The 21517-nt window shown below is 38.9% G+C and overlaps 1 protein-coding gene across 3 annotated transcripts in view; it reads right to left on the bottom strand.

Annotated features, from left to right (window-relative positions):
- Positions 1–1179: 1179 nt before the first annotated feature.
- Positions 1180–21517, bottom strand: part of LOC126183567 (trafficking protein particle complex subunit 10) — a 150322-nt gene continuing 129984 nt past the window's right edge. For all 3 annotated transcript variants that reach the window (XM_049925645.1, XM_049925646.1, XM_049925647.1), the window contains 3 exons: positions 20100–20277; positions 10314–10457; positions 1180–2334 (listed from right to left, as the gene is read on the bottom strand). In XM_049925645.1, the coding sequence (XP_049781602.1) occupies positions 2183–2334; positions 10314–10457; positions 20100–20277 (474 nt within the window). In that variant the 3' untranslated portion in view covers positions 1180–2182. The remainder of the gene's footprint in view (positions 2335–10313; positions 10458–20099; positions 20278–21517) is intronic.

Here is a 21517-nt window from a genome sequence, read left to right as displayed (position 1 = left end):
GTAAAATCAGATTCCTGTAAACAAAATCAGTTCCTCACCTAATTTGTAACAAAAGGAGAGAACATCCTGTGCCCCAGTTAAACTGGTAATATGGTTAAGATAGTTCCAATGTGACCACATGAAATGATGGCGCTTCTTTATAATAAATTCATTTCATAATAAATTTTACTTTGTTTGGAACAAGAATGGTACTATGTTTTACAACACACAAATACTAATGATCTGTGGATTCTCACATGCATTTATGCACTAATATTAGAATCCAAATCAGTCTATAAAATTCACAATGCAAATACCAGAATTTTGAGTATCTGCAAGCACCACAGTCTTAACTTATAAATTAACAAATATGAGCAATACAATCTCTGTAACCTATATAAAGCCTGCAAATTTGAATTCATGCGGGCATGAAGCTAATATACTCAACACATCACAAGAACATACAAAGATATTAATGGAAGATAATACCACAGTTTTAATATAATTTCGTTGCAAAATTGAATAAGTTTTGTTCCTGAACACAAATGATGTTCCTTGTACAAATCAAGGGACTAAACTAGGAACTTACGAGTAAACCAGAAACAAAATAAGTTTTTGCCCATGTTAAATGATTGCTATGCTCAGAATAGCAATATAAATCTCTATCATTAATTTCAGTAGTGTAGCCACAGACAATTACTCTTCGTACTTTCAAAATATTACACTGTTTGTGCATACACCAAGTTACTTATCTTGCCCAAGGTGGGAACAGAATCTCTATCATATTCAGCACACAAAACAGTGAACTTTTTATTAGAAACTACGTAACATCAAAAAATATACTTGTGCAGCTTTGATTTATGTAAAGACCACGAAGAGATTTCTAAATAACTTTTGAATGTGTTAAGATTTCAGAGGAACACAAATTTTCTAAATACTTATGCTGACATCATCAACAGCTCACAGTAAAAATAAAGGAAGAAACAAAAATATCTGTAAAATCACAGCATGTGCACAGAACTAAATGGAAGTGGCACACAAAAACATTTTCAATTTGACACTTACAACGGCAGCCATCAGGATTTTCCTACAACAGAGCAAAGCCAGTACGGAAGGGCTTTTCTGCCACTATGACTATAAATCTGAATATATATTTACACTTTAAATCAAAAAATATGTAAAGTACTATTTCCTCTGTTAATAATACATTCGAGAATATTTACAAGGCAGTTGCACATACTGCATAATATCATTCTTTAAATTTTACCTATATTTGCAGAGAGGTAATATCAAAAGTCATGGTCAACGCACATCTAAGACCTTTTTTGCCATGGAAAATCATTTTTTTCTCACACTCTATTTATATTTAGGGACAGTCAGTGAGGGTCCATGAAGAAATTTATACAGAATGATGAATCTGAGTATGATGTAAATATCTCCATTAACTTAAATGAAAGATGACACTAATTGCATGAAAATAAAACACTGAGTATTTGTCAAGTCATATAGCATAGGTCTATTCATAAACAAAGTAACTTTTTGCACACACTCCTGCATCGTACATTTGTACTTTTTACAGTAACACTAATATTAAGATCATACACTGCTAATGAACACACTGTTTGTTCACATATGAGGCATAAACAAATGTTACAGTAACATTAAAACTAGTTCATTGTTTCATGCCTGCCACTTTACAGTAGAACATTGGCACAAATAGTTGTGGCACACACTTTCAGAACTATAACTTTGAAAGTTCTTAGGTCCTGATACCATTGCACATTCTGCATTATTGCAAAGCTACTAACTATACTAAAATTGCTCTTTTTGGAAACTTCTTTTGTAATGTATCAACACAACATGGAGATTAGGGGTCGTACAAATTCCACAATGCATATGCAAATTCAACTGTCAGTTCCATTTTCAGATTTCTATAAAGTGTACAACCAGTTAGGTTTGGAATTAGTTAGTTTAGCCAGAAAAAGGCACATAGTGTCTCGAAAGAAGTTATGAAAATGTTGCACAGATCTCTGAGTATTAATCTGAAGTGCAATGGACAAGCAGTAGGTAATGAGTAAAGTTTCTGATGTTACGCCATTGTTACACCAATATTTCCTCAACATGAACTAGATGCTAATAAAGTACTCTGTGACAGCAAATTTTCCCACTTCTCATGGCAAGAAATTTGTATAAAAAGAATTTACTACTGATGAATTGCAGAATCCAGTAACATTGCTGGTGTTACTGCAGCCAGAACATGAATCTGTTCACCACTGCTGCTGTTATACACTTGCCCTGGGCTGAAAGGTTCCAATCTTGGGTGAACAGGAGACACATCAATTTTGTTCTTCTGACCTAGAAAAGAATGTTTAAAATGGAAATGAATTGTATGTGCTGATGTAAAATAATAAAGATTAAAATATGCAGAAATATTTTATGGAGGTAAGCAATAAAAATATTTTCAAAATAACTACTTATTCATCAATTTATAATTTTTTGTACCTTGTCAAATAGTCTGAAGTACAGGAGCACAAAATCTCTCACTATGTTTACGATTGTTTTACAGCCAAATGATGCATCAATATCTAACCCTGAATTCTTTGTCACTGAAGTGTGTTCCCTTGGTGAAGTTGGCTATAGAATGTCATCCTGTTTTGCAGGGTAGAATCTTTAGACACCTTGAACCAAGCCAAAGACAGACTACTATCTCAGCAGTGTTGAGTTTACCACAAAGCACAACTGAAGGCTATGGTGAGAGTTCCGATACACAGACAATGCTGAAACGTATCAGTGTCACTAATCTGGTACAGATCACTGTCTCTTCCTAGAGGAATAAACAGTAAACTCACTAGTTCTCGTGGTCAACAGATGTTTAGTATATTAAGCTTCTATGTATATCCCCAGTTTGCTTAGGGCATGATGCTGTGGTGTCTACTTTGAATAATGTATTATCTATTTCAGAGTATACACGTCTTTTGAACTACATACAGTGATGATCTCTCACCCAGTGCCATGTGGAGTATGATGGAAAAAGAGAGATGAGTAATATGTGCATGTGGAAAGTGTTATTTTATGAACAGTGACTGCAAAAATAGCAGGTAAGCAAACTGACAGACAACTGATGTTAGCAGGACAATGAGAGAACAGTATGACATCGTTGGTTAGTTAACGTTGGCTGCTACTTAGTTTGCAGTAGGAAACTGCTGTGTTACAGTTTTTATCATATGTCAGTACAGGGTCAATCAAGAGTAACCGCTTCACAGCACCAGACTGGTATCTGGCCTTAACTATGTGAAACCCTATGCTCAGTAGCACAGAAATACCAAGATATGCAGTGTTAGTTGGAGGTGACTAATCTACAGAGTATAGATTGGGACATCTGTGATTCACTGCAGCTGATACAGTCAGTCTTGTGAAGTACTTTTGAACACATTTTCCAAAAACTGCCTTAGACAACACACATGTAATGGAAATATTTTAGACCTTGTAGCTAAAAACAGGCCTAACCTTACCGATAACACCAATACAGAGACAGGGATTAGTGATCATGATACCACATCAATGATGGTCACTTAATAAATCCATCGAAGATGCTAAGAGAGTATTATGTTAGAAAAAGCAGATAAGCAGTTGTTAGCATCCCACTTAACATCATTTAGTTCCAATATGATGAACACAGAGGAATACGGGCAAAGTTTAAACTTATTGCAAATCATGCCCACGAGACTTGTGTGCCAAGCAAGTTTATTAAGGATGGAAAAGATCCTCTGTGGGTTAATAATCATATTTGGAAATTGCTGAGGAAACGGCAAATTTCAGTCCAAAAAAGATCGTGCAAATGTGGACAGGCAAAAGATGGTAAAAATTCATGTGTCCATAAGAAGCTCAATGTGTGAAGCATACACCTTATACCATCATATATTAGCAAAAGATCCCATGAAAATTCTGGTCATACATAAAATCACTAAGCAGGACAAATGCTTCTATCCAGTCAATCGTCAACCAGTCTAGGGTGGTAACAGAAGACAGCAAAAGGAAAATTAATTGACTGTTGCACAGATATTTGTATGAAGTACATACTAGTAGGCATCCCAGGGGTAAAGACGCAACTGAAAGAGCTGAGAACAACTAAGTCACCAGGTCTAGATGGAATCCTAATTCAGCTTTAAAAGGGTACTCTATGGCACTAGCCCGTTAGTTATCTTGCATTTATCATGAATCTCTTCCTCAGTGCAAAGTCCCAAGCAACTGGAGGGAAGTGCAGGCGACTTCTGTACATAAGAAGGGTAAAAGAACAGACCTTCAAAATTACAGACGAATATCCTTATCATCAGTTTGCTGCAAAATTCTTGAACATGTTCTCAGTGTTAATGCAACAGATTTTCTTGAGATGGAAAAGCTTCTCTCCACATATCACAACAGTTTTAGAAAGCATTGCTTATGTAAAACTCAGCTTGCCCTTTTCTCACGCGACATTGTGGCAATTATGGATGAAGGGCAACAGGCAGATTTCGTAGTCCACGATTTCTGAAAAGCAGTTTGAAATGGTGCACCACTAAAGACTGTTAATGAAGGTGCGAGCATGTGGAATAGGTTCCCAGATATGTGAGTGACTCCAAGTCGTCTTATATAACAAAGTCCAGTATGTTGCCCTCGATGGCTAGTGTTCATCAGAGGCGAAGGTATCAATGTACGAGTTGCATTCAAGTTCTAAGGCCTCCGATTTTTTATCTCCGGACTGGAAAGAGATAGGAACATGCGCATTGTTGAAAAATGAGGCCGCGTTCATTGTCAATACGTCCCAGAGATGGCAGCACTGTACGGCAGGCGGAATTTTACCGCCAGCGGCGAGAATGAGAACTGTTTTCAATACTTAAAATGGCGATGTTTTCCTTACTTGAACAGCGTGCAATCATTCGTTTTCTGAATTTGCGTGGTGTGAAACCAATTGAAATTCATCAACAGTTGAAGGAGACATGTGGTGATGGAGTTATGGATGTGTCGAAAGTGCGTTCGTGGGTGCGACAGTTTAATGAAGGCAGAACATCATGTGACAACAAACCGAAACAACCTCGGGCTCGCACAAGACGATCTGACGACATTACCGAGAAAGTGGAGAGAATTGTTTTCGGGGATCGCCGAATGACTGTTGAACAGATCGCCTCCAGAGTTGGCATTTCTGTGGGTTCTGTGCACACAATCCTGCATGACGACCTGAAAATGCGAAAAGTGTCATCCAGGTGGGTGCCACGAATGCTGACAGATGACCACATGGCTGCCCGTGTGACAGGTTGCCAAGCAATGTTGACGCGCAACGACAGCATGAATGGGACTTTCTTTTTGTCGGTTGTGACAATGGATGAGACGTGGATGCCATTTTTCAATCCAGAAACAAAGCGCCTGTCAGCTCAATGGAAGCACACAGATTCACCGCCACCAACAAAATTTCAGGTAACCGCCAGTGCTGAAAAAATGATGGTGTCCATGTTCTCGGACAGCGAGGGCGTAATCCTTACCCATTGCGTTCCAAAGGGCACTACGGTAACAGGTGCATCCTACGAAAATGTTTTGAAGAACAAATTCCTTCCCGCACTGCAACAAAAACATCCGGGAAGAGCTGCGCGTGTGCTGTTTCACCAAGACAACGCACCCGCACATCGAGCTAACATTACGCAACAGTTTCTTCGCGATAACAACTTTGAAGTGATTCCTCATGCTCCCTACTCACCTGACCTGGCTCCTAGTGACTTTTGGCTTTTTCCAACAATGAAAGACACTCTCCGTGGCCGCACATTCACCAGCCGTGCTGCTATTGCTTCAGCGATTTTCCAGTGGTCAAAACAGACTCCTAAAGAAGCCTTCGCCGCTGCCATGGAATCATAGCGTCAGTGTTGTGAAAAATGTGTACGTCTGCAGGGCGATTACATCGAGAAGTAACGCCAATTTCATCGAATTCGGGTGAGTAGTTAATTAGAAAAAAAATCGGAGGCCTTAGAACTTGAATGCACCTCGTAAGTGCCCCCGGGAAGTGTGATAGAACCACTCTTATTCTCTATATACATAAATGATATGACAGACAACGTGAGCAGCAATTTACAGCTCTTTGTTGATGGCAGTGTGGTGTATGGGAAGGTGTCATCGTCAAGTGACTGTAGGAGGATACAAGGGGACAAGAAGAAGTTCTTGTTGGTGTTATAAATGGCAGCTTTCTCTAAATATAGGAAGTGTAAATTAATGTGAATGAGTAGGAAAAACAATCCTGCACCATCTGAATACAGCATCAGTAGTATGCTGTTTGACACAGTCACTGTGATTAAATGTCCAGGCATGACAATGTGAAGCGATATTAAATAGAATGGATACATCATGTTGATGGTAGAGAAGGCGAATGCTTGACCTCATTTTATTGGGAGAATTTAGTGAAAGTGCAGCTCACTTATAAAGGAGACAGCATATAGAATGATAATGGAACCCATTCTTGAGTACTGCTCAAGCATTTGAGAAGCCCCAACTGGTCACATTAATGGAAGACATTGAAGCAATGCACAGGTGAGTTACTACATTCATTAGTGGTAGGTTCAGTCAGCACTATAGTATTACGGAGATGTTTTGTACACTGAAATGGGAATCCTTGGAGGAAAGATGATGCTACTTTCACAAGGCACTACTGCAGAAGTTTAGAAAACTGGCATTTGGGGGCTGACTGCTGGCCATTCTACTGTCACAAACATACATTTTGCATAAGGACCATAGAGGTACGATGACAGAAATTAGGGGTCGTATGGACATTTATCGGCAGTCTTTTCTCCCCTCACTGTATCTGCGAATGGAACAGGAAAGGAAATGACTGGTAGTGGTATGTGGTACTCTCCACCATGCACCATAGGTGACTTGCGGAGTATGCAGGTAGATTTGGATATACAGTGTGAGTCACCTAACATTACCGCTGGATATATTTCGTAAACCACATCAAATACTGACGAATCGATTCCACAGACCGAACATGAGGAGAGGGGCTAGTGTAATTGGTTAATACAAACCATAAAAAAATGCACGGAAGTATGTTTCTTAACACGAACCTACGTTTTTTTTTAAATGGAACCCCGGTAGTTTTGTTAGCACATCTGAACATTTAAACAAATATGTAATCAGTGCCGTTTGTTGCATTGTAAAATGTTAATTACATCCGGAGATATTGTAACCTAAAGTTGACGCTTGAGTACCACTCCTCCACTGTTCGATCGTGTGTATCGAAGAGCACCGAATTACGTAGGGATCCAAAGGGAATGGTGATGGACCTTAGGTACAGAAAAGACTGGAACAGCACATTACGTCCACATGCTAACACCTTTTTATTGGTCTTTTTCACTGACGCACATGTACATTACCATGATGGGTGAGGTACACGTTCGACGGGCGTTTCATAGGACGTGGAGGACGCATAAATTGGCCAGCCCGTTCTCCTGATCTTACACCTCTGGACTTCTTTCTGTGGGGCACGTTAAAGGATAATGTGTACCGTGATGTGCCTACAACCCCAGAGGATATGAAACAACGTATTGTGGCAGCCTGTGGCGACATTACACCAGATGTACTGCGGCATGTACGACATTCATTACGCCAGAGATTGCAATTGTGTGCAGCAAATGATGGCCACCACATTGAACATCTATTGGCCTGACATGTCGGGACACACTCTATTCCACTCCGTAATTGAAAACGGAAACCACGTGTGTAGATGTACCTCACCCCTCATGGTAATGTACACGTGCGTCAGTGAAAAAGACCAATAAAAAGGTGTTAGCATGTGGACGTAATGTGCTGTTCCAGTCTCTTCTGTACCTAAGGTCCATCACCGTTCTCTTTGGATCCCTACATAACTCGGTGCTCTCCGATACACACGATCGAACAGCGGAGGAGTGGTACTCAAGCATCAACTTTAGGTTACAATATCTCCAGATGTAATTAACATTTTACAATGCAACAAACGGCACTGATTACGTATTTGTTTATATGTTCAGATGTGCTAACAAAAATAATGGGGTTCCACTTAAAAAAACGTAGGTTTGTGTTAAAAAACATACTTCCATGCATTTTTTTATGGTTTGTATTAACCAATTACACTAGCCCCTCTCCTCACATTCGGTCTGTGGAATCGATTCGTCAGTATTTGATGTGGTTTACGAAATACATCCAGCGGTAACGTTAGGTGACTCACCCTGTATATACCACAACTACAGACTGTTTGTCTGTAATGCTGACTTTATCAAGAGTGGCAACTTTATCACACATTCATATATAGGGAAAATGACAGCTGATATAATCATGGAATTACAGGAGATATGGTGGTGGTGATAGTGGTGGTGGTGGGATTCTGAGGGAAGGAGGAATGGAGATTAGGGTTAAACACCTCACTGACTATGTGGTCAATAAAGAAATGCAAGCTTGCACTAGGGAAGGACGGGGAAAGAAATTGGCCACAACCTTTTTTGAGGAATCATCCTGACATTAGACTGATGTCATTTAGAGAAATCATGGAAGACATAAATCTGGATGGCCAGACTGGAACTTCAACCAAAGCACACCTGAATACAAGTCCAGTATGTCACTGCAGATGAATTGCAGTCAGTCAACTGCAATCAAAGACTCTTCCATACATCAGCTAGGGGCTTTCTAAGGGTTGGGACAGACTGTCTATAGAGCTCTTTAACTACCTCACAGAGCTTTGCCATGTCACTGTTAATCGCTTGTGGCAGCTAGCAGTAACATCCTTTCCTCTTAATAGTTTGTTGCTGAGGAAGACCTGTTCAGATCTTTTCATCTATGATCTCCTCCTCCTCTCCCGCCCCCCCTTCTCTCCCTCTCCCTCTACCTCTCCCCCATCATTTGGAGCCCTATTAGACTATAGAGCCTCCTGTAACAACCTGATAATTCAGTTGAAAGGTAAGAGTAAGAAGGCAGTGTAATACCACTTCCATGTCTGAAGGAACATGCTTTGGACTATATAGTACAACACGAAACTGCATGACAGTATTTCATGCCAAGATAAGGCAATATGATGAGAGAAAACAATGCCCCAACCTGTGTGGAAATCACAGGAACATAGTGTGAGCACAAGAGAATGTAGTAAACACACCAGGACAAATGGAGATTTGGGCTGCTCCTCCAAGCATGCTCAGACAGCCAAAATGGGTAAGGTGACCACTCACAACAAGTGGGAAATCCGGGTTCGACTTCTGGTCCAACACAAATTTTCATTTGTTCTGAAATAGTTGACAGCTGGTGCTGAACCATAATCACATTTTTTGAATTCATTCTTGATTTATTGTTATTTATCATGCAATTATATACCCACAATATGTACAGTTCTGTAAATTGCAAAGTGAATGATAAAGATATAAGTGACATTGAGTTTAAGAAACTCTGTATCTTGGAACATATTTGTTAAATGTGGGAATGTAGACTTTTAAGGCGTATCCACTGATGAAAAGCTCTTGGGTTTCTGGCCAGGTGGCAGTATTATGATATTGTCTCTTCTGACAAAGATGATGATGAGGACAAGTAGTATCTAGAGATATATAACACCTGGCAGAATATTATCTTTCTGAAATCTAAACTCAATGCGTATCTTTTTCTTCTGGTATAAATGACGCATATGACACTCACCAAAATAACATCATATCTCAACAATCACACCTAGCTGGAAACCTGAGAGCTTTTCATCAAACCTTATAAATTAAAATGATTTTACAAATTGCTTTTCACAACTGAATTGTTGCAAATGAAGTCTGACGACAGAAAGTTATAATGATCAGATATAGAAATCTGTTTCTTGGTTTTTAGGTAGCAGCAGCTCTTATTGGAAAGAACTACAAATTGCCACAGTGGAGGTCCATGTATGTCTGCATAACCTTAAATTAACTTTGTGAAAGTGAAGTGGAATGTTCCAAACAAGCCAAAAACCTAAAAACCATTATGTTAGAGACTGGCCCTGAAAATGAAGTTTTAATTTATGAAAAATTTTATAAGAAATAATTGCAAGCAGGTAAGTAACTGATATCATTTTATGACGAATTACCTAACAAGCAACCAATTTCAATACAGAAATTAGATATTGAAATTGGCCATCTTAATACTTTTGATGACTGCCAGTGGATCAATACTCAAGGGGCATTCCTTCTCTTATGCAAACCTGGATATAAAGTTCACTGTTTTGAATGATGGTTGAAACACAGTTGTTCAGTACTGTTGCTATGTACTACTAAATGGTTAGACTCCGTTGTCAAATAACAGTACGAATTAAACAAATTGATAGACTGCAGCTTATATTATACCTTGAACTTTTGTTCCTGGTGACTTTTTTTCTGCAGGGATGTACTTAGACAGGCGAACTGATGGCAGTGGTAGATATCCTCCAATCAGAGGCATAACATCCAATGTTACACTCTGTTTATCTGAGTCTTCTAAAGATATAACACCTGAAAGAATATTATCATTCTGTAATATAAACTCAATATGTAACTTCTTCATATAAACAGTCGTGATGGTGTAACCAGACTTAGTAACTAGATTAGCGATCTAAGAGGTTGGACAAAATATGTTAACACATCTGTTTACAGGCCTCTAAATATGTGGTCCAGAATTTGGTACACATGGAAATACATATCAGCCAGGCACCAAGTGTGGAGACCACTAGTAATAAAGGAGTTCCTCATCACAACACACCATAGGATGACTACAGAAAATGGGAGAAAACACTTCAATGAAAGAATTCATAATTCATACAATATAAAATAACGGATGGGCAAAATTCCATCATGCAGTGGGAAAGATCCATTCTGGAGTTCATGGCTCTTCAAGGCTGAAGGTCCACAAAGGAAACACTGCTCCGGATTTTCCATAAAGTTGTGGCAGATATTCACTTCTGATATTAAGAGTGTGGGACAATTTTTGTATTGTTGTACACTTTTCTTCTTTTTTCCCTGTATTGGATCAGAAGCTGATCTGTGCACCATATCAAAATAAAAAATATAGTGAGTGATCCAGAACTTTTTTCAATAAACCAACAGTTTCTTAAATTATAATGTAACTCTTTTCTGTCAGTCATAGGCCTTGCTTGCTCAAAAACCTTCTGGATTTCTGCATCACTAATATATTCAGCACAGCTTTCAGTTGATACATTTTAGTATCCTCTATCTAAGGAGTAACAGGACTAATGTATTTGACAGATATTACCTATGTGCAAAGTGGTTAATCACATTCTGGTGTGATCAACTATGATACGTCACACAATTCTAGTACACTCAGAATCCAAATAGTCTCCACAGATACCTACATTTACCTTGACAGACTGAATATTGAGTTATTTTCTGTTTTAATTCCAAATATTTTCTTCATTCCTGGGGGGAACTAATTACACATTTATCAGTTTCTCAGTATTTTGGTCTAATTTCAAGCATAGTTTTAAATTTCAGATTTAAATTTATACTTTTCCGATGATGTTATGAAGTCCTGTTAATGTGAAGTTTTACAAATAAAAACATTTTCTTTTTCATTAATGTAATACCAAAATGGTCTCAGTGGAATACAAATGGTGGGTTAAGGCCATCAACAATTTCTGGAAACAATGGTTTAATTCGTTCATGCATAACTGCTACACTGGACTTAATCAGCCTTGCGATGACAGAGAATTGTGTCCATTGACTGCATACAGTCACAAAAAAATCTGCACCGTATACTATACTCGATGGAGTTTTACATGGAAGGAGTACTTAATTTTCAAAATGTTGTATCAAGTGAAGTCACGTGACACCATGTAGCAGCTTTGCAGTTTTTGTACTTACACTGTAACACAAAGCGGAAGCATGCTATGTACAGGATACACTAAAAATGTATGGTTTTCAAAAGAAAAGGTACAAAACAACACTGTGGGTATAACTGAAGTCTCTATTCAAAAGTAATAATCAGATGCTTGAGCAGAACTATCCCACTATTTCATGAGTGGGAGGATTCCCTGTTTCCAAAATTCCTGTGGCCGTGGCACAAGCCTGTCCTTCACTGTGTCCTTCAATTTAATGTCTGAGTTAAAGTACTTCCCTTTGAGATGCTTTTTTTAGCGTACCAAACACAAAAAAGTCACAGGATGACATGTCCCGGCTGTAGGGCGAATGCACAAGCTGCTGCTATCTGAACTTGTCATTTCACTTTTTGTGATGTCGGGGATGTGTGGACGCACATTACCATCATGCAGCCCAGGCCTTTTTCTCTCGATGGACTTGCATAGGCTATGGAGTGCCTCACAGTACAAGTAACTCCCCTGTTCAAGGAATTCGATGAGTATCGGATGCTGAAGAAGACTGAGCATCAACCTGCCTGCAGAGGGCACAGCTCTTAATTTTTTAGGGGGAGGTGACGCATACGAACAACCACACCAGACACCACACTCGAATCCCTAGATGTCTCCGTGCAGTATCCGACAGCAGCATATGCAAATTTGAACCAGTTTGGTGGTTAAGACTTTTGTATCTTTCATTTGCGAACTCCATACGTACATTTTGGACTGTCACAGAAAATTTATTTTTCTCCTGACAAGGTTTTTCCTATGAGAAGGTAATTTTATGTTCCCTCAACAGATGGTTGTAGAACAGCCGGTCTAGTTGTGAAATCCACTGAGTGGCAGAACACTAATACCAAGATAGTGGACATACATTTGAACTTTGAAAAGTAGAAGCAGCTTATTAAGTGGTACTGGAAGTCTGACAATGTTGCTGCAGTTAACAGAAAGTATGGATGTGAGTACGTGACCAATCTATCTACAGGGTTCATAAAAGCATGTCTACAAAACATAAAATAGTGAATGAAGTGCAGAAAGGATGATCAAGGTGGCCTCGTAGACACGTGTACTCGTCATCATCAGTATTTCACTTAGTAATACAACTGTGAATGCAAGTCTGCAGACTATGGCTATGTATGCATAGAAATGAGGGGAATGCTTAAAACATGTCTGCTATCTGTGTGAACTTGTTTTATAGCATAGTACTGGAACTGTTTCAGCAATCACCACAAGAATCTTTAACAGAAGGGCCATGTGAGAGTGGTTACATGCTAAGAGTGAATAACACATTCAGAAGAGAAGTATGTTACGTTACTTCATTCTGAGGACCATGCAACAGCTAAGTAGTCGTGACCCAAGCTGCATGGTGTAATTTTGTGAATGGAATCAGGGGATCGTTACATGTGAACTGGAACTGATGACTAACATTGTCTGGTCTAATTAAGTACAATTAAACATTAATGGAACCATCAACTGGCATAATATGTGCACTGGGCCAAAGATAATCCCCGTGTTACTGTTGTAAAGTTTGAGGATTTGCCTTGTGTGAAAGTGTGGTGCAGTTTGTCTCCTAAGGACTTATTATGCATTTCTGTTTTCAATGAACTGTACTGCAACTGGAGGAAAGTAGCTAACAATGCTTGTTAAGTGGAGCTGGAACACCCTATTTTGATAGTGTTAAACTTAGTGACTTGGCTTCCTGTTTTTCAGGAACCACTGTAGCCATTGACATGACACTTTTACAGGGCATTAAACTGTACATTCTGAGTCTACTGAATTATAATAATTGTGTTTGAACCACTATTTTCAGAAATACAATTGTTTAATTACATGGTTAAAATTTTGTGTATTATTTTTTACATTATCCTAAATAATTTTAATTATACATAACATTATGCCCTTTTTTTAGTGCAGTAGACTCAGGATATATATGTTCTTACTCCCTGAAAATTTGAATACTCTACTCGAAGTGGTTTCCGAGATTTACGGAAAAATGCAACAGAAAAAAGTAAATTTTCAGGAACGGCTTCTAAAGTTTCAAAAGACTTCTTACTTAATATATTTTTTCACTTAATATATGCTTAATTTTTTTAATTTTTAGTCACTCAGAAGCACCCTGCACCATACTGTATATCATCCTCTTGACCTTTTTCCAAGTTTTTTCTTCTTTTCTTTTTTCTGGACTCCTTAGTGGCCAACTATGTTGCATACTCTGCTTTATCAATGCAAATCTTGTCCATCCATTCAAGTTCTCTAAGTTGACACAGTTTGCTCAGGATTAATTCCCATATGCTGTAGCAGTTTTTGGTAAGCGAGTCCGTATAAGATTATTGAATGACTCATTGGGATTTTGAGTCTGACCATGCAGACAGTTCTTCAGTAAATCAGGATTTGCCAGATCTCTGTAAATAGGTTTTATGATACCCATGACTGCTGCTGGGATGGATGTTTATGGCTGTATGAACTGTCTGAGTACTGGGCACTGCCGTAATTGCACCATGAAACAGGTCCAGGAGGGCAAAGGTGGTGTACTGGTTTTTCATCAGACAGTCTATGGAAGAAGGTAGCCCATACTGTCTGCTTCATTTTCAACAAATTCTCAGTATTATTTCTAATGGCCATCCCATAATACTGCTGTAGTTCATCAATCATTTTATCAGTCAGCCTCCCTCTAATGAGTACATTGAGCAAATTAACTAACAGGACTCATTACAGTTTATAATATTAACTGTAATGATCACAAACAGGAAGGGAATTTTATAGAGCATTATTTCTGCAAAATAGTGCCAAGTTTAGGTAACAATGATGCAGGTACATAGCTATCACACATCCTTCTCTTCAAAGTAGGCCATAAAGGCTTGTAATACTGAGATCCATCAACTGTGGTGGCCATCCTTAAGCTTATAAAACCATTCATGGATGATACAAGTGGTGGGAATAGGGGCCCTGTCTTGGAACACAGCATCACCATTTGGGAACGAACACTGTACCATGGGTTGGACCTTATCACACAAAGTGCTCCCATAATCCTTAGCAGGAATGCAGCCTTGCAGAGTAGCCATTGGCCTATGAATTCTCGTAATACGGCCACCAAAATCACTATCAAACCCCCGCCATGTTTCACTCTTGGCACATAAACTCAGCCAGAAGTTGGTAACTGTGTGCAGTAAGACTCATCTGACCAAATGACTTTCTTCCACTGCTTCATAGTCCATGTTTTATGGCTCTAGCACCACATTTTCCTGTGATGGGCATTTGCATCACTGATGTCTGGTTTTGCAATTACAGCTCAACCTGCAGTTCCCAGCTTATAGAACTCCCTTTGAGTTGTTTTGCTACTGACAGGGTTCGAAATTGCAACAGTCAGTTCTGCAGTGGCTTTTGCAGCTCCCATCTTTTCCTTCATCACAATCTGTTTCAATGACCATCTTTCATTATCACTGAACACACACTTTTGTCCACATTGTGACTTAGTGGATGACAATTTCCCATTTTCCTTGTATGCGGTATAAATCTTCAATGCCTTTTGAAACAGTAAATACTTAGGCTACCTTGATTACAGAAGCACACACCAAACAAGCACCAACGATTTGCCCATTTTGTATTTACTTAGCTCTGACATAATGCACTCGCAGCTACACAGAACATAGTTTTGACCATAACTGACTGCTGCATCTTATTGAGTGCATTACACAGGTGCCGTTTGTGGTTAAATACAACAGAACCATCGGTGACCTTGGCTAGCATATGCATCTATGTTTAAGCACACAGTTCTCACTGTTTCCATACTTTTGTTGAACCTCTGTAAAGTTGTATGCTACAAATACACTACACTGATAGTTCTTCTTCACAGACGAGGAATTAATTTGTCACAGTGCACAGTCTTACACAAAGATGTGTTTAACAATTTGATTTTGCATCCTTGACATGGAGGTACTGGTATGAAATGACCAAGTTGTTGGCTTCACTGGCAGCAGCTATTTGAATCTCATCCCCCGAAATAAAAAAAAAACATTTGATGCACAATTCTGTTCCATCTCAACAATAAGATGACAATCTCTTAGTTACATTATCTGCTGCTTTATTTCCCTGTGCCTGTGTGCCCAGTTAAACAGTAAAACCATGTAATTCTCTGTCTTTGCAGGAATTCCTAGGCTTCTTTTATGGCTGGAAAACTTTGGACTGCTTAGTGACATAATCCCAGTGTTAGAGAAAATGAGAAGTATTCACGCATAGTTACAGCCGTTCTGTGTAAGTGCTCTCTGGATATTTGTAAACCCAATTTAAAAAATCACAAGTTGATTTGGTAAGTAAATTTTGAGAACAAATCATTCAGAGAATTGTTGAATGCTGCAGAGCAACTAAGAGGCATGGGGGAGGGGGCAGCTTGCACTAAATTACAGTTTTTCAGTGTTCAACCAAATTATTATTGAACAGCTGTTTACAAATATATCCTTGATACCAGTTCTTCTTCTAGCACATCTAAAATAATTCTGAACCTACTTTGCAACTTATGGTAAGGAATTACTGCTTCTATTACTGATTAAAGAAATTTGATCTACACCACGTGCTTTGTTTACACTGACAGTTCATGAAAAATTAGTCCACTGATAGGCAAGCAATAGTACAGAATGATAGAAATTGGAAGACAGACACTGTACACATCATGCACCATGAGGAGCTGCCACCAGATGCCAAGTGGTGGCTCACCTGACTCAGAACACAAGCTAAGTGCAGTGCTCTTTTGAAAAATAACAGTTATCTGCTCCATACCTAAAACATGCTATCACCTTTTCAACAAAAGTGAGTTCTAAAAACATCACTGTATTTTTAAAACTGAGTGCAATATGCCTCATCTGAAGGGGATATGAGCAATTGAAACTATATACACATTTCTCTAATTAGGTCTACATAATGGCTTCTCTACCCACTGCTCTTCTATTTTGTTACCAGTTGTAACAAACAAGTAATTGTTGCAAGACTGGAGCTTGAGAATGAAAAATCAGCAAAACTGTCAACATGTCTGCAGACAATTAGCAGAAAGCATATTAATGCAACAAACTGGTCTATGGGAGACACGATTTTCTTCATGTCTGTGTGTATGATATTATCAAATGATAAACTGACTTGAAAGAAAGGGCCATATGAAGTTGGGATGATGTCCCACTTATGGAGCTGTCTAAGGATAGTATGTCTCCAACTACTGTTGCAGATTCAAGAAAATATTCAGTATGTACAGCCTGCATATAAATGCCACTTGTACTGATGCTTCCATCAGGGTTTATCTGCCAAGTGTGGGGGTGAGTCTTCCTGAAACCACATAAGAGGCTACTGACGAGCTTCTTTTATCCTAAGTCTAGTGTCAGAATCTGACTTGCCATGTAATCCACAACCTGTCCTACATAGCTAACAAGGATAATGCTATCATCGCTACTGGGGTATTATGAAGTCCTTCCTTGATTTGAGGATGAGGACAAATACTGTCTTCCTTCAGAGTAAGGGGAACCTCCAGTCAACCAGATTTTGTTAAAGGCTGCCTAGAGATTTACCTCTCTCTGTACTCAAGGTGCCACGACATGCCATATATAGGGACTTTCCAGCATAATTTTTGCAAATTCCTGTATTTTTTCCGACAGCTCTTTTTTTTTGGTTGAGTACTGTATGTTCTTTACTTTTTCTATTATTTCATTGTTTTACTGGATTAAAATGAAAATATACTTCACAATTACATTACATTTAATGATCTCACATATCACAATTATTTATATTATTGAAAACAATATGTTAAAGCTATTAAATTTAGTCAATTACAGAAAAAATAACTCTGCAACCACACAAAAACCAACATTTCACAATAGTGTGAAAACAGCCACTCTCAGTCTATATTTGAACATTGAAGAAGAACAGCATTTCGCACAACAGCCAACATTTGTCTACGTCCAAATTTCCCGCTGGCATGTCAAGTTGCTTTTCCCATTAAATTCTGATTAAGTCTTGCAGTAGCAGTGTGAGCCTGATTTAGTTCTGTAGTTGACATCATTCATGTATGTTTATGTGGTGACACTTTACTCTGATATAGTTTGTTCATGTTATGGTAGTGGAAGACATTTCCTTCACCAATTTCCGGTGGTGTGGAGTTCCTGATCACCACACTCCATATCAACATTTTTGGCTTAAAATTTCAGATATTTTTCTGCAGTGACTACTGGAGTGGGGATTTGTATTAAATGTGATGATGATTCACTCATCAAATGCAGATGACTTTTCCATCAGGCAATGAGTTATGTGGAAACAAAAGTATGTGAACTGTAGTAAGAGTATTATACCAATTTTTCTTTCAGCTGGCTGGCTGCTTACAGTGATGTTCCTGTCTGCATTACCAGTAACCCACTTCAAAACCTCTCTACAGATTTTAGTGACCTCAGCTTCTCTCAAAATGAAAAATGGTGCCACATCTCCAAAACATATCTTGCTAAGTCTATCACAAATGATGGTTGGGGGAGATACACTGTAAGTTTCTCACAATTGACAGTTTTACTATAATAGTTATAAACCAAGTCAGCACACAATTTGACAGTAACGTTTTTTAGCCATCATTTTCATTATATGGATTGTTAACACTTTGAAGACCAAGCTCGAGCATAGCTCGCACAACAAAATTTTGTTGAGAAGATCATGTCCGAGTATAGATCATGCTGCGATTTTCCTGACATTCGAGCCACCTGTTGCTCAAAAACTGCACTCAGTTCATGTGAGAACAATGCCTTGCTACCTGTCCCTTGACAGGTGCTACTTTCTTTGTCAATTTCTAGAATTATTTCAAAAGAGACTCAACTGAATGTAGTAGATGCTGTCACGAATGGCTGAGCCAATATGTGACCACATTAACATAATTCCATGCCTGTACTCATTAGGTTTCACAGTTTGCTGTAATTCTGCTGCCACAAATACATCACATTTGGTGAGTGAGCAAGAAATTTTCAAAGTTCAAACGGAAGAAATTGCTCAATAACTAACCTCACACTTTTTTCTTGGAAGGAGATTTGCACTTTTCATTGCCATTATTTTAAAATTTGATATCTATCAAAGAACTAAAGTAAATGTGAAAAATAAATCTTGAAGCTTGGTCCTTTGGTAGTATGTATTACTCTTCAAGATCCAGCAATTACACATGTAGCAGAACACTTTAAATAACAGTATAACTGACCTGTTTCCTAGTCCTAATATTCTTCTAAGTGGCCGGTTTCTAGAGTGTTAACAAAGATGTCTGTTTTCTGCTATACAAAATTTTCCATTATTACAAACAATGGTCATTGACACACATACAAATCTTACTGTGATAAATAACTGGGGTCACTGAGCAACCCACATGGACCTTGTGTTTACAAAACCCAATCCCATCCCTCCTGGCTGCGCATCCAGGTTTTTTTTCCATTTAATACTCATTACACATATTATAGATATGGCAAATGTTAACTCCTTCCTCAAAGATAACACGTGCAGACTTTGCGTATTGTATCAGTAGAGAGAGATGAACAAAAGTAAAGAGTAAGACTACAGTAGTGGCGATATGTGATAACAGAACAAAAATGAAAAAATGTACAGGTAATAGAAAATTAATTACCTGAGAGAGGGGGGGGGGGGGGATGAACAAGAGACATAGCACAGGTGACAAATGCATGTCCTTGTTAACATACTGCACCAAGCATAACTAAGTTCAGCATTTGTGGAGACTTACAATAATGACAACATGACTTATCCAACAAAAGCAGCAGTAGGTTCCTCATTTGTGCAAATTAACAACGCCCTATAATGCCACAGGGTGGGTTATAGCAACGACAATGTAAGCCAAGAGTATTTTAAAATTTCCTTAGACTGAGTGAGACAGATTATTTGCCAAGTCCTTGGTTGGTTTTCTAAGGGTTCCAACTGTGAAAAATGGCAAGTAACAGTGCAAGCAGGAAGAAAAATGTATTGTTTCTGTGGTTCTAACCCCTGAAGCATTAACAGCAAAGAAACATGGAAAGATCACTGTAGGGAACTGTTGGGATGTTTAAATGGTCTGTGCAATGGGAAATGAGATATGACTTTACAACCTGTGGTATTGTGGAAAGCCTGAAGACTGCAGATGTACACATCTGGGGATAAATGTAGCTGAAACAGTAAGATCAAATGCAGGACTGACAAACAAATGTAATACAAACTGATAAGAATCCTGCAAAACTGCAGTCAAACACCTCTATGCTGAATGTGCAGCAATTAGATAATAATAATTATATCAACTTACCAGCTGTTCTTCCACACACAGCCCAAATAGTTTGATCAGCAAGTACTTCATACATTAAGGAGTTATGAGAACTAGGATTAATTCGGCGGACATGCAGTTGGAGATGGCACATGCTGCCTGCCCGACAAAATTCGTTCCCTTTTAAAGGTTCAACCTGTGATTTGACTTCATACAGTGTCTGAAAAAAAAAAAGAAAATCAAGCTTCTTATAACCTCTGCACAACTATTCATTTTCTTTTTAAAGTATGGGCTAATAGCACAATAGGTGCAACCATTAAAATTATGTAACCACAATCATAACAAAGCCATTACATGGCACTGGCTGAATGCACAATGCCAGTGCTGCAGTCTGACAGGTGGACTAGGTCGGGGTGGGGTTGGTGTCAAGTGGGGTGGGTAGAGGAAGAGAGAAAGGTGGGAGGCAGGAAGAGGGGTTGGGGTTGGTGGTTAGCAGCTCAGAAGGAGGCAGCATTGGTTAATGTTGACTGACTGTGTACTTTAGTTCATTCACTGCATTTTTAGTGCAATTTTGGACATGTAACTATAACTTGCCAACAGGGATGTTATGTAACACATGGCTCCTACAATATAAGAAGAAGAAGAAGAAGAAGAAAAAGAAAATCACCACGAAAAAATTATCTGAATGGGACAGAAATTGGTAGCTGTGATGGTCATGTGCAGATGAACAAATGACTACAATTTCAGAAAAAATGGGGGATTTATTCAAGAGAAAGAGCTTCACTAATCAAGCAAGTCAATAATGCATTGGTCCACCTATGGCCCTTATGAAAGCAGTTATTTGGCTTGGCATTGATTGACAGAGATGTTGGATGTACTCCTGAGGGCTATTGTGCCAAATTATGTCCAATCAGCACGTTAGATCGTCAAAATCCTGAGGTGGTTCGAGGGCCCTGCCCATAATGTTCAAAACATTCTAAACTGGAGAGAAGTGCAGCGACCTTGCTGGAAAAGGTAGCGTTTGGCAAGCCTGAAGACAAGAAGTAGAAACTCTCACTGTGTGCAGGCAGGCATTATCTTGCTGAAATGTAAGCCCAGGATGGCCTGTCACAAAGGGCAACTAAACGGAGTGTAGAATATTGTCGATGTACCGCTGTGCTGTAAGGGTTTCATGGCTGACATCCAAAAGGGTGCTGTTATAGAAAGAAATTGTACCCCAGAGCATCATTCCTGGTTGCCGTGCCGTATGGAGGGCAACAGTCAGGTTGGTATCCACTGCTGCCCAGGCCATCTCCAGACATGCCTCTGAGCTGGAATCTCATTGATTGGAGTAGAACTGTCTTCAGTGATGAGATCTGCATCGAACTGAGTCAAACGATCAATGAAGACATGCATGGAGATGCCCCAGACAGCAGTGTGATACCAACCTGACTAGATGCCCCCAATACAGCCCAATAACT

The sequence above is a fragment of the Schistocerca cancellata genome, chromosome 4, assembly GCF_023864275.1.
Source record: "Schistocerca cancellata isolate TAMUIC-IGC-003103 chromosome 4, iqSchCanc2.1, whole genome shotgun sequence".
Classification (NCBI taxonomy): Eukaryota; Metazoa; Arthropoda; class Insecta; order Orthoptera; family Acrididae; genus Schistocerca; species Schistocerca cancellata.
Note: the sequence above shows the minus strand (reverse complement) of the source record. Positions and strands in the feature narration are given on the sequence as shown.